This window comes from Malania oleifera, chromosome 5 (genome assembly GCF_029873635.1).
Source record: "Malania oleifera isolate guangnan ecotype guangnan chromosome 5, ASM2987363v1, whole genome shotgun sequence".
NCBI lineage: Eukaryota > Viridiplantae > Streptophyta > Magnoliopsida > Santalales > Ximeniaceae > Malania > Malania oleifera.
In genome coordinates this window covers 8,696,342-8,711,163 of record NC_080421.1, presented here as the reverse complement: position 1 = coordinate 8,711,163, position 14,822 = coordinate 8,696,342, and the positions used below count along the sequence as shown (strand labels likewise).

Sequence of the window (14,822 nt, the reverse complement as noted above, 5' to 3'; positions counted from 1 at the left end):
TATCATCCGGAGGAAGCTAACGTGGTAGTTAATGCGTTGAGTCAGAAGCCAGAGCACGCGTCAATATCTGCAGTAGTAGGTTAGCATCATATCAGACGGGATTTGAAAAGTCTTGGCGTGGAGTTGGTGGATGGTAATCATCAGGGTTTCATTACTAGCTTGGTGATCTAGCCGACATTATTTGAGAGGATTAAAGTCGCGCAGGGCAACGATGTGGAGTTAGTCGAGGTTGTAGAGAAAGTGAAGCAAGGGTTGGTTGCAGATTTTAACATCTCTGAGGGAGGTGTGCTGAGGTTTGGGATCAGACTGTGTGTTCCAAATGATAAGGGGATAAAGAGGACGATCCTGAAGGAGGCGCATCGTTCTTTGTATATGGTACATCTGGGTAGTACGAAGATGTATCGGGATTTGCGCGAATCTTTCTGGTGGAGTGGTATGAAAAGGGAGATTACTCGATTTGTGGAACAATGTCTAACATGTCAGCAGGTAAAGGCTGAACATCAGTCACCGGCAGGGCCGTTGCAGCCCTTGAGTATTCCGGAGTGGAAATGGGAGCACATGTCCATGGACTTTGTCACCGGGTTACCACCAGCACTTCACGGGCATAATGCAATTTGGGTAATCATGGACAAGTTGACTAAATCTGCTCACTTTGTACCGATGAAGGTTAGCTACTCTTTGAGTAGGCTAGTAGATTTGTATGTGTAGAAGATAGTCAAAATGCACGAGGTACCGGTTTCCATTATTTCAGATCGAGACCCGAGATTTACTTCTAGATTCTAGAAAAGTTTACAGGAAGCACTGGGGATGAAGCTTACTTTCAGTACAACTTTCCACCCCCAGACTTATGTACAGTCAGAGAGGACGATACAGATCTTGGAGGATATGTTATGGGCTTGTGTATTAGACTTCGGTGGTAGTTGGATTCAGTTTCTACCATTGGTGAAGTTTTCCTATAACAACAACTTTCAGGCTAGTATCGGGATGGCACCGTTCGAGGCATTGTATGGTAGGAGGTGTTAGTCTCCTCTGTATTGGGATGAGGTCAGTAAACGACAGATACTGGGTCTGAACTCGTATAGCAGGCTTCTAAAAAGGTCAAATTGATCAGGAAAAATATTAAATCAGCTCAAAGTCGGCATAAGAGTTACGCAGATGTTCGTCATCGTGAGTTGGAATTCGAGGTTGGGGATAAGATATTCCTAAGAATCGCTTCAATGAAAGGGGTGATGAGATTTGGGAAGAAGGGCAAGCTAAGTGTGAGGTATATTGGACCATTCGAGGTACTAGAACGAGTGGGTCCAGTGGCCTACAGGTTTGCACTACCCCTAGCGTTCTCTAGGATCCATGATGTGTTTCACGTATCCATGTTGAGGAGGTACGTGTTAGATCCATCGCATTTAATTAGTTACGAATCTCTAGAGATTGTGGATGCTTTGGCGTATAAGGACATACCCGTTCAGATTCTGGACCATAAAGTTCAAAAGCTGTGTACCAAGGAGATACCGTTAGTTAAGGTATTGTGGCGGAATCACATGGTTGAGGAAGCTTCTTGGGAGTTATAGACGGAAATATCTACAATTGTTTTGAGCAGTTGTTTTGATAGTAAGATCGGTATGGGTATGTATGTATGTAATATTTGGCTTTTGTAATAATGTTGTAGTTAGTCTTTGGGGGAGTGTGTGATATTGTGAGCTCCCTAGACAGTGTATGTATGTAACCATGGTATTCCTCCGCCGTAAGTGAGGGTATGTATGTATTGGGGACGAGGCTACTATATGGGTGGCCGTCAGCTCTTTCTAGAGTCAGGTATGCGTTGGGTATGTAGTTGAGTTGGTAAATAAGAGATTACAAATTTTAAGGACGAAATTTTTGTAAGGAGAGGAGGTTGTAAGAACCTGACTCGAGAATTTTAGATTTAATAAATAATAAAAGGGTAAAAAGGTAAATTTAGTAGGTTTCGTTGATGAAGCCATTGTTTCGTCGACAAAGGCCCTCATACTCTTCGTCGCCAAAATTCAGAGCCTTGTCGATGAAGAGATACCGAATGAGTTGCAAAATATCGGAATAGGGTTCATCACCGAAGGGATTGGTTCGTCGACGAAAGGTGTAGATGATTCGTCAAAGAAGGTGTCGTCTCGTCGATGAATTGGACCGGGTTAAGGGTTCATAAATAGGATATTTTGTTGCTTTATTGCTAAGAAACCTCAAAACCTTTCTCTCTCTCTCTCTCTTTCTCTCTCTCTCTAAAACTAGCGAAATCTCTCATTCTCTCTTCGATTCTTAGATGTTCGTCGCTTGATTCAAAGATCCGACGTTACTGCGTGGATCAGGGGAGGGGAGGAATCTCTACGTTTTTAGCTGATTGAAAATTTGTTTCGAGGATTTTTGAGTTTTGACCCAAAATCGAGGTAAGGGTCCGATTTCGTTTTTCGTTCTAGTACATCTATAGAGAATAGTATTGTAAGGAAATATTGTTCTTGGATTTTTAGGTTTTGGGAACTTAGTTCGTAGTTTTGGAGTCGTAGAGTTCGTATTTTAGTATTCGGGAAAAGGTAAGAGGATTTTGTTTATATCAATTATTTTTGAAATTGGAATCGGTAAACCTGTAGTTTACGATCGTCTGTATGTTTTGGTTACTTATTTGGGAAAATATATCAGATGAAAATGCGGAATTTTTCGGTTACAGTTTTGGGGTAAATTGGGGGTTTCCGGTATCATCTCTATTTCTGTTGGAAAATCATATGTTGTATAAAATTGTAGTAATGAGATGACCATACCTGTATTTGTATTAAACTGTGTTTCTCGAAATGAAAACGATATGATTGTTATATACTCAAATAAGTGTGGAATGAACTATTGTATGTAAAATGTTTTAGGTTTTGTAAAACAGCTAGTGGCCGTTAATTACCGTATGCTGATGGGTATAGGAACATGAGTTCCAAAATTTTTCTAGGTTTTGTGAAATTTTGTCATGTCTTGGCTAATTACCGTGGGCAAACGTCATGTCTCGACTAAATACCGTGGGCGAGAGTGTCCGGCTCTATATCTGAGGGTGTGAAATATTGTCTGTTTGTTATGGTTGGTCATCGATGGGTGTGAGTGGACACCGTATTAGCATGATACCGTTGTGAGGCTTCGGTTATTGTAGGACATCGGGTGCTTGAGTGTGACGACATTGACCATATGTTTGTTATCGTATGTACTGGAACTGGATTGTGAAAATATTGGAATTGTATTATGTTGTGTTTTATGTCGAAATAACACTTGTATGCCACACATTGATATAACCTGTTTTCTTCCTTACTAAGAAGTGTCTCACCTCGAATATACAAATATTTTTCAAGTCCTTCAAGTAGCCGAAACTAGTATCCCAACGTCCGGGAGTGTGGTTATCAGTTAGCTGTGTTTAGTACCTATGTAAGCACAGGTTTTGTAATCGGGTTGTCATTATGGGTTTTGTAGACACCCGGAGTACGTACTGTATTTTGGGAACATATATTTTGGTTATGTATAGACTCTGGTATGGTATGATATATGTATAGAAATGACATTTTCGCTGTGTGTTTGATGAGTATGGATATGTATGTGAATGTGTATAGGGTGTACATGTACCCCACGGGGTCAGACCCTCATTCAGTTTAGTATCATGTATGTTTTAATTTATACAAAGACAGGTTAAGTTACTATATTCACACCTAGGACCCATCAGCGGGTTCGAGGTGTGACAATCCCTATATTATTTGTGAAGACTATAGGGAATCATCACCGTAATCATCACCCAAAAATTGATTTGTATATATCAAAATTTTATATACTCGTGTGCACTCCGCCTATAGATCCAAACCCAAGTAAAATAAAGTTTAATTCACAACCTAACATAGACGTTTTTTCTTCTTCAACAAGCTCAACATGTTATGGGATGAGCCCCAAATCGAAAGGAAAACTTTTCTTTGAATAAATCGAAAGGAAAACTTCTCTTCTAACTAATAATGTTTTAGCCTATAGAATAATACTCATTCAGAACCACTGAAATTTCCACTTTACTTCCCACCGTTCACTAAATTTAAACAACTAGATAGGACCTCCTTCCATCCTCGGGATGACTATTTACAAATTGAACCACAACCACACTTGTCTTCTACAAACCCACAATCGCCAGCAACTCTTACAAGAACTTTTGCTATTCATTTGTAAATCCAATTTTGTAAACTTACCATTCTAATTTTCTTTTGTCCTCATCCAAATTTTTATTTCGCTAATTTTTTGTAATGAGTACTTTTCTTCAATTTTTCAAAAGCAAAGGCAAATATTCCCAAATTCATCTACCACGAAATAAGGGAAACTAACTCCATTAGCTACAAATCTAGGTTTTCTCCTCCAAGCAAACGAAGCACCCTATCCAAACTTTTCTACTTGCAAATTGAAGGGTTCTCTTTCAATCAAACACTATTCCGTGGAAGTTTTGCTTCCATTCTATATATGTGCGCTCATTTATTTGAATTCTAATTCCATACATTAAAGAATTTTGATGGTTTCCAACCAAATTTTTCCTTAGCTCATAGGAAACCTTGGGATAATCAATATCCACAAAGACTTCACCTGTAATAACCCGAACTAAGAAAATAAAAATAAATAAAAGAAAAATGGGAAATAAATAAGGAGAAAGAAAAGAAAGGGAAAAGAAATTTAAAAGGGGCATCAAGCAGGGACTCATCAACGAACTTGTTTTCTTTGTCGACGAATGTCCTTCTTAATTTTGTTGACGAGTACACGTGTCTCGTCGACAAGGAATTACTGAGAGTAGGGAAAATTCAGATTTTTAACGAATTCGTCGACGAACTTGATGTTCTCGTCAATGAATTTCAGCCCATAAATAGACCCTGGATCCATTTCAGTGTGAAAATTCTCTCTCCTCTCACTCTCTCTCTCTAGGGTTCGGCCCTACCACCTTCTCTTTTCGATTTTGGCCCAAATTTAGTCTGATTCGATGATTGGAAACCACCACGAGGTCCCTAGGGCGATTCTCTCCAAGTTAGTCAGGGCGGAAACTTGATTTTGAGTTCTTAGGCACCACTCCAAAATTAGGGTAAGTAAGATATTTTTAATATTAAATTTATTATTGGGAGTGTGTGGGCCTAGAAGATGTTAAATGATAAATATTATGAGGTTTAAGTGATTAAGTTAGGATTTTTGGAATATAAGGTTCCATTTTCCGTTCGATTTGGGTAGAATTTCGAGGATCATGTAAGGGAAATAAATTATACCATACTTTTTATTAAATTTGAATCAATTATTTTTTAGTATAGGAACCGTATAATTATAGTATGATTTTCTGAACAGTTTAGGCAATTGAAAATAATGATTTTGATTATAAATCATAATTGGGAAAAACCGTGTGGCAGGAAAATAATCCTTCTTAATTATCTGGTTATAAATATTGTACGATTGTCAATACCGTCTGCTTGTTAGTACTGTTTAGATGTGAGTATTGTCTGGTTGTGAATACTGTTTGGCTGTGAACATGGTCTGGTGGTGAATATTGGTTCGTTGTGAGTACTGCCTGTTCAGGTGAATACTATCTGTTGTGAATATAAACGTACAGTGAAATACGTAGCTACCTTACGTGGGCCATGTATAGTGAAGTACGCAGTTGCTCTATGTGGGCCACGTACCATGCCATACGCAGTAGCTCTATGTGGGCCAGGTACTGTGCCATACGCAGTAGCTTTATGTGGGCCACGTACTATGTCATAGTAGTAATCCTATGTGGGCCATGTATTGTGTCATACGCAGTAGTCCTATGTGAGCCACGTATTAGGTAGTACGCAGTAGTCCTATATATAGGAATATAAGTGATGAATGACTATTGTGGAATACAGATAGAATTAGTAAACTCTGGTGTTTATTTTTATGATTGAGGATCATAGTTATGTTTTCCGCTAAATATGTATGACTTTATTATGGATTATCAGGATTTAACCAGGTATAACGCACTGGACCGGGCTTAAGGGTTCGGGGCGTTACAGCTACACTTAGGTAGAAGGTTTGGATTATCATGATACTTTTGCTCTTGTTGCTAAACTCGTTAATATTAGGTGTATTCTTGCAGTGGCTATAGCTCAGAATTGGCATCTCCTTCAATTGGACATCAACAATGTTTTTCTTGATAATGACCTCGATGAGGAGGTTTATATGATCCCTCCACAAAGTTATTACAAATAGGGGAGACTTATGTTTGTCATCTTCAGAAATCCCTTTATGGCCTAAAGCAAGCTTCTCGCAATTGGTTCTCTAAATTATCTTCTGTTTTACTTGCTGTGGGCTTCACCCAATTTCAGGCCGATCACTCTCTTTCACCCGCTCTCGGGGTTAGTCTTTTACTTTCATACTTGTTTATGTTGATGACATTTTCATGGCAGACAATGATCTCTTCGATATTAGCACTTTCAAAATCATGCTCGATCAGAAATTCAAACTCAGGGATCTTGGCAAATTGAAATATTTCCTTGGCCTTGAAGTAGCTCGCTCTCCCACTGGCATCTTTTTTAACCAACACAAATATGCTTTAGACATCCTCACTGATGGTGATCTTCTCTTTAATCCAAGCTCGTTTCGGCGACTCATTGGACGTTTGATATATCTCACCATCACTCGTCATGAAATTGTATTTTCAATCAATATTCTCAGTCAATTTATGCACCAGCCCAGACAACTGCATTATGATGTTGTTGTACGCATTCTTCAATACATTAAGGCATCTCTAGGACAAAACTTATTTTTACCTATTGCCAACACTCTTCAAGTCTCAGCTTATTTTGATTCGGATTGGGCTAGTTGTCCACTCACTCGCCACTCCATCACTGGTTTTTTCATTCATTTGGGCACTAGTCCAATTTCCCGGCGCACTAAGAAACAAACTACAGTCTCTCGCTCCTCCTCCGAAACTGAGTACCGGGCACTTGCTTCCACTACCTGTGAACTTACATGACTCAAAACTCTTTTAAATGATTTTGCCGCACCGCATTCCTAGCCTATGCTCTTATATTGTGACAACCAAGTGGCTCTTCACATTGCCCAGAATCCTGTTTTCCACGAACATACCAAACATATTGAAATCGATTGTCATATTGTTCGTGAAAAGTTACGGGTTGGCCTCTTCTTCACTAAGCATATTCCTACCCATAGTTAGTTTGCCAATATCTTTACCAAAGCTTTGGGTCATGAACATTTCCAAAACTTATTACGCAAGTTGAGCATTATAGATCTCCATGCTCTAACTTGAAGGGGAGTATTAGAGAAATATATACTTTCCATTTAGAGCAATATATACTTTCCATTTTTTTCATTTCTCTTGTAGTGACCTAAAAAATAATAGTATTTAAATAATAAGAGGGAGACAAATAGAAACAGAAACAGAAACAGAGGGAGGCCGTAGACTTCGTTGACGACATTGCATTTTGGAGAATATAATAATTTTAAGGAAATTGCCAAGCTTCGTCGAAGAACACACGGTTTCGTCGACGTATACAAGGCTTTGTTGACAAGAAAATATCGAGAGACGGTTCAGGCTGCTCTGAATTTCGTCGACGAATATAGGGTTTCGTTGACGAATTTATTGAAGGATTCGTCGACGAAGTGACGTGTCTCGTCGACGAATCTAGCCCTATAAATAGCTAAAAATCGGATTTTTAATCACTTTAAGCTCTCCTCTCTCTTTCTCCTATGTTCCCTCTCACTTCTCTCTTCGTTTCCGGTCCCGCCAGACGCCGGATCGACGATCCGAAGCCACCACGACGCTCCTGGCGAAGTTCTCTGCAAGTCTGCCAGAGCGGATCGTCAGTGGGATCGAGTTGGAATTCATCCCAAATTCAGGGTAAGACCTTTAAGCCCAATTTTGGCCTTCTGACAGTTATAGGAAATAATGTAGGCTAAGAAATATTGATATTCTGTTCTGGCAAATATTGTTTTCAGGGTGTTGTGTACGAGGCCCTGCGGGTGTTAGGCTAGTAAACCGTAGGGGGCTTTCTAGTCGTCAGGTAAGGGAAATATGTTATGTTAGGTATTTTTATAATATTATACAGTTTATTAAATGATGAAAATTATGTATTACATTATCATGTGGCTTTTGAATATGAATATAGTACAAATATATGTTTTACAATATTTCAGTATTCTGATTTTACGATACTTCAGTACCATGATTTTATGAATCTTAGTACCATGATTACACGAATATCAGTATTATGATTATGTAGTTTCAGTATTATGATTATGCAGTTTCAGTGTAATGATTATACAGTTCTTAGTATTACGTATGAACTAAAGTTACAGTTTATGCAGCATCATGGTCATTTCAGTATTCTAGAATCATGGTAAATTATATATATATATATAGAAATATATTATATGATATCAGACCCTGTTAGACTTGCAACTACAGAGCACGGTACCGTTGTTACAGATATTATGTTACTTTATGAGTGTAACCACCTATTTAGATAATACGTGGTAAGGTCGATAACCTAGGCCTTTTAAGAGGTTAGGCTCCCCATCCAGATATGGGTTGAGGTGGGCAGATTGACCGATGGAGTATAGTGATTTATTCCTGGTTGGTCAGCCAGGGTAAATCTCGCCTATGGACCGCACAACCCTATCATGAGGGGGTAAGTGATGACACACAGATAGTCAAAGGGAACATTTTCAGTTATTATTATTATTATTATTATTATTATTATTATTACGTATTTACAGTTTTACAGAAACAGGGAATATACTTATGTATAATAGAAGTATTTTGAATAGTAACCTATGATATTGTTATGTTAAGCAACATGGAAAAATGGGGGGTAAATTTTATTACTTATACTGTACTTATATATTCAGTTATGCATGTTTATATGAATATGATTTTTTTTTATATTGCAGCTCATTTGCCACACACTAGTAATAGCATATTTCTTCTTATTGAACGTTGGCTCATCCCTATGTTGAAACATTTTTCAGGTGATCCAGGTAGGCGAGTAGACTAGGCTCGCAGATAGAGGGGTTTCTGTACTACCCTGCCAGAGGAGAGTGAGTACATTTTGGGAGTATTTTTGTATACCCTAGCTAGTTAAAGGTATTTTGGGGAATAGACGTATGTATATATTTTGGAAAACATGTAGTACTTTGGTATTGTGTGGTATTGGTTTTTGTATTGTGTATATATTTTCATATGGTTATGTCTATGTGATTTATGCTTTTCGCTGCTTAGGTTATTGATCGGGTTTACTACCAGTATGGTTTCAGAGCATGTAGAATGTTATAGTATAAAAAAATAATAATAAATAAATAAATAATACCCAATTAATTAAACAGGTCGTTACATCTCTCATGTATATGTACCCTTGTAATCCTTGTATTATGTGTGAATCAATAGAGAAAATTATTTTTCTTCAATTTTAACAGAATTTGTATTGGATTTGGATAAAACATAATATAAATTTATATTAGAATTTATCTAAATTCATTCAAATCCAAATCTAATATTTGGAATCTATATTCCCAAACTCAACATTAATGTTTCTTTTTAAGAGAGATGGATTTGGGCTTTTAGTAGTGACAATGTATTATTATGATTCATGAAATGAAAATATAATTCAACGTCTTTTTAGCATTTGAAACCTTAAAGATGTGTTGGAAAAATATTTACAGGGCCACTTACTCGTGGAAAAATAATTTTTATTTTTCAAGTTTTCTAAACAATTAAAAAAATCCAACTTTTGTTTTGAGTTGTAATATTTATATAAAAATTGAAAAACAATAAAATATTTGGCACTATTCACTTGAGAAAAATATTTTTATTTCTCATTTATATTTTTTTTCTATAAATATAGAGAACGCTTCGTTTTTTAAAAATTTTTAGAATTTGTTTAATGAAATTGGACAAACCTTTTACTATTTATAGATATCTAATTTCTATTTTTTCCTAAAATAAAAAAAAAACAAGTTGTGATTTTGGAATTATTTGAAAATCTAAACACAAATAATAATAAATTTTTTGAATTACTTGAAAATTTAAAATAAATAATAATTTTTTACAATAAATAAAATAGTTTATTTTTTATCTTTACATTATAAAGTTTGAAAAATTGAAGATCAAGCCACTACTTTTATAATTCTTTGTAAAATTAAAATTTCACAACTAAATGAGTCCTAATAATTCGTATGAAGCTGTATCTAAGTTTGCTCGGACAAAATTGGTGGTTATGCCTACCCGCTCTAAAATCCAAAGATGCCATCATGCTATCAAGACTTTTTGATGACATGTTGCTCCATCATTTTGTAAACACATATCAAACTTTTATCCTGCAGCTCTCTATTTAAAGGACTTCTTCTCACAAGTCATTGATCGCTTGGTTGCCTCACATTTCATCCCAGAGAAAATTTGTGTGCATCCTCAGTGATCCCACATTTCGTCCCGGAAAGGATTTGTGTGATCCTGAAGTTATCTTATGAGTGTTATCTAACTCTTTCAAAAGCTTGTATATATGTAATTCTAAACTTAGAAGTTTAGAGATTTATTCAAGTGTAATTTGGCAAAAGAAAATACTATTATTCAAAATGTTATCCAAACATAAGAGCCAATTTTCATGATGAATCCATATATAAGCTTCTAACTCTTGATATTCAAACAAAAAATTATGATATGGATAGTAGATATGCTAATTTATAAATGATTTACAAAGTTTATTACAAAGTTACTATCTCAAAATCAAAGAAAGTCCAAAAGGATCTGCCCTTTAATTACAAGCGAATAATTTTACTATTTATAGATATGTAATTTCTATTTTTTCATAAAATTTTTAAAAACAAGTTGTGATTTTGGAATTATTTGAAAATTTAAAAACAAATCATAATAATTTTTTTGAATTACTTGAAAATTTTAAAATAAATAATAATTTTTTACAATAAATAAAATAGTTTATTTTTAGTCTTTAAATTATAAAGTTTGAAAAATTGAAGATCAAGCCACTACTTTTATAATTCTTTGTAAAATTAAAATTTCACAACTAAATGGGTCCTAATTATTCGCATGAAGCTGTATCCGGGTCGGGTACCCGCTCCAAAATCCAAAGCCCAATGACTTTAAACGGTAAACACTCCCCTTTGGGATTCAGACCGTTCGGCAACATCTAGCCGCCAGCGTCCTAGCCCACAGGCCAGTCTCTGTCCTCATCCGGCGGCCCGTTCCTCGCTTTCGGTTGGTAGATGAGGCCATGACTACGCTACGACGACGGCCGGCGAGCGCACCAAATATACGCGTCGCTGCCACTGGCGCCGATCTTTATATATTTGCCACCACCATTGATGAAGCAATTTCCGTCAGCTACAGCGCCTCAAGTGGTAGCGACCTTCTCGCTGACTTGGGAGCTTTCAAATAGCTGTATGTTCGATTCCAATCCTTTTTCTTCAGTTGTAGCTCGCAAATGAGATTAGCACATCAATGAGAACAAGAATAAGAAGAAGTGGTATTGCATGGCTAGACCTCTGTCATCTTTTTCAAACCTCTTCCGCCTCCGCCATAACCCTCGCGCTCTCCAAAACCCTAGCACAGTCGACCAAATTCGTGGACTCACTGCAGGAGCTGAGGGGGATCATGGCGGAGAAGAATACCCAGAAAGCCAAAATCATGAACAAGTCGCGAAAGAAGTTTGTAGAATCATCCGATGCAGACCCAGATGGGAGCAAACACTGCACTCTGATTTCCCTTCTTTCAGTTTCTCTAATCCGAGGTTTTTTGGGGAATTTTTGAAGCAGCAAGGCAATGTACTTCTTTCTCTCAGATTCTTCCGCTGGTTAAGCTCTCAGCCTGGGTTCTCGCCGGATTCCACGTCTTGTAATGCACTTTTTGATGCGCTCGTGGGCGCCAACGCCTCCATTGCTGCAAAGTCGTTTCTTAATTCCACCAATTTCAGTCCTGATCCGGTTTCATTAGAGGCTTATATTCGATGTCTTTGTGAGGATGGATTGATCCAAGATGCTCTTGATGTGTTTGAGAAGTTAAAAGGGATTGGAGTTTGTCCCTTGGTGGAAACTTGGAATTCTGCTTTGTTGGGCTCACTGCAAGTTGGGAGAATTGACTTATTTTGGAAGCTGTATGGAGAGATGATGGAATTTGGTATTGAAGGGGATGTTAATACTGTTGGATATCTCATTCAAGCCTTCTGCGAAGATAACCAAGTTGAGAAAGGTTATGAACTGCTTCGACAAGTTATGGAAGATGGGATGGTGCCCAGCAATTCTGCTTTTAACAAATTGATTTCTGGGTTTTGTAAGGATATGTGTTATGATAGAGTGTCTGACCTGCTCCACAAAATGATTGCGAAGGACCATGCCCCAGATATTTTTACTTATCAGGAAATAATCCGTGGTCTCTGTAAGAGTAGAAAGGGCCCTGAAGGTTTTCGAATTTTCAATGATCTCAAGGATAGAGGGTATGCTCCTGATAGGGTCATGTATACAACAATCATTCATGGTCTTTGTGAGATGAAATGGATTGGGGAAGCTAGGAAGCTGTGGTTTGAGATGTTTCGGAAGGGAATCCTCCCTAATGAATACACTTATAATGCTCTTATTCATGGGTTTTGTAGGATTGGTAATCTTGAACAGGCTTGGAAGCTGTACAGGGAGATGTGTGACAAAGGCTATGGAGAGACTACGGTGAGTTACAACACCATGATTGGAGGACTTTGTTTGAATAGAAAGCCAACAGAAGCCCAAGCCTTGTTTGATGAAATGCCCCAAAAGGGTATTGTTCGTGATGTGATTACATACAACACTCTGATTCGTGGTTTTTGCATGGAAGGGAAGATAGTTGAGAGCTCAAACCTTTTGGAGCAACTCTTAGAACAGGGTTTACAGCCTTCAACTTCCTCTTATACCGTCATCATTGAAAAACTTTGTCAGACTGGAAATGTGAAAAAAGCAAAAGAGCTGTGGAGTGACATGCAAACAAAGGGTGTTGAACCAGCTGTCTGCACCCGCGATTTTATCATAACAGGATTCTGCCAGCTAGGATATGCTGCTGAGGGGATGGAATGGTTGGCAGAGATGCTGAGGAGTAGGCTCAAACCACAAAAGGAGACTTTTGAGAGTTTGATTCAATGCCTTTTACAAAGTGATATGTTGGACGATGCTTTACTTGTTTTAGATTCAATGTTCAAGATAGGTTATGTATTAAGAGAATGTCTTTGCCATTTTTTGGTTAGCAAACTTTGCAAAGGGGATTCCCATATTGTCAAAACCTGTCTGGAGGAGATCCTGCAAGGAAATTGAAGCTTTAGAAATCTTTTACAATCATTTTACTAACTGCATTTTCTTAATTGTGGCTTACTTTTGAAAACTAAAGATAGTAGTTGTATACATAATTTAGATCTAAAAATCCTTTTGAAAAGCATTGTGTTGCTTATTATTTGGTATGTTATGAAAATGCCTGAAATAATGAATTTTTTTGTTAATCAGTGTTTTATTTGGATGAGTGGCACTTTGTGCTTTGTGACAGTTATGGATCCTCTCCTATAGATGTAGAACACATAGTTTTACCTCTATTCTCTAGGTTATCCTCCCTAGATTGGATGTTGTAGTTTAAGCTTGACTTGTTCCACTTCCATACTGCAAGGAGAAATATCAAATAAAAAATATATTGGTTACTACAACAAATGTTTGGCACTGATACTTGCACTGGGTCCCAAAAAGATGGTAATTGGTTGGAAATTTTTCCAGACTCTACTTCTAGGATTAGGTACTGCAGCTCTGTTGCCATCATGTTTGGGGATACCATTCAGTCATCTTGGAGCGTAAGTGCGAAGCTATAACTATGCAACATTGTTCAAATCTTTTTGGGCAGAATATCGTGTAAATTCCCAAATTGCATCCTTCAATTAGATTTGTTTGTTTTGCTTTACATATAATGGGTGTCAAATTCTTATTAGCTGGTTATTGTTAGCCTAAAACTCATTATGGATCGCATATCTTGCTTGTAATAATGTGTACTTACTGACTGAAGTTTGCTTGGTAACTGAATTTCCCTTTTGTAATTCTCTTTAGATTGAAGAATAAGAAAAAAGTAATAGATGAACCAAATGAAGGATAAGAGGTTGAATTTATCTTTGCTATGGGATAGAATAGATATATGGCTTTTATTCACGCATTTGCAGCTGATTGTTTTCAGGGAACATGCTTTTCTGATGTTCAGCAGGATTGGCATGCTTTATTATCTTGATTTTGTATTTTACATTTATTAGGCTTTTGTCTCTTCTTAGGAGGATTCCTTATTCTTCTTTCTGTACATTCTTATATCCTCTAGCGGGATTTGTCTTTTTCTATATAAAAAATGGACATAGACTGGCAAATCACATGCTGCAAGGAACCCTTAAAATTGCTCACAAATTTGCAATTATTTGTCTATCTTGGGTTATTAGGATAGACATCACTGCTCACGCCACCGAATGCCATCATCCTCCTCCACCATCGCTGCCACACGTCACTGCTGGCTGCTGGTGAAGCTTACCCCCCTTCTCTTGTTTTGATTTCTTCTTCTTGTGATTCCAAATCCTTGATTTTATGTAACTCATCCGATCTGACTTACTCTTCCTGATTTGCTTTCATAAAACTTACTGCTTTTAATGTTTGTTCAAATCTCTCCTTCAGGGCTCTGTGATTTCTCTTTGATAGTTTGATTCACTCTCTCCCTAATTTCTCAAGATTCTGGTATACTTTTGAAATGTTCTTTCAAATCTCTATATAATGTGTAGATTTACTAGTTTGGACTCAGATCA

The 14,822-nt window shown here is 37.2% G+C and overlaps 1 protein-coding gene across 1 annotated transcript; it reads left to right on the top strand.

The window, feature by feature from the left end:
* Nucleotides 1–11,165: 11,165 nt before the first annotated feature.
* On the top strand, nt 11,166–13,353 carry LOC131156488 (pentatricopeptide repeat-containing protein At5g18950). The gene has a single exon (XM_058110207.1). The coding sequence runs from the start codon at nt 11,521–11,523 to the stop codon at nt 13,318–13,320; it is 1,800 nt and encodes a 599-aa protein (XP_057966190.1). The 5' UTR covers nt 11,166–11,520; the 3' UTR covers nt 13,321–13,353.
* The last annotated feature ends 1,469 nt before the right edge of the window (nt 13,354–14,822 follow it).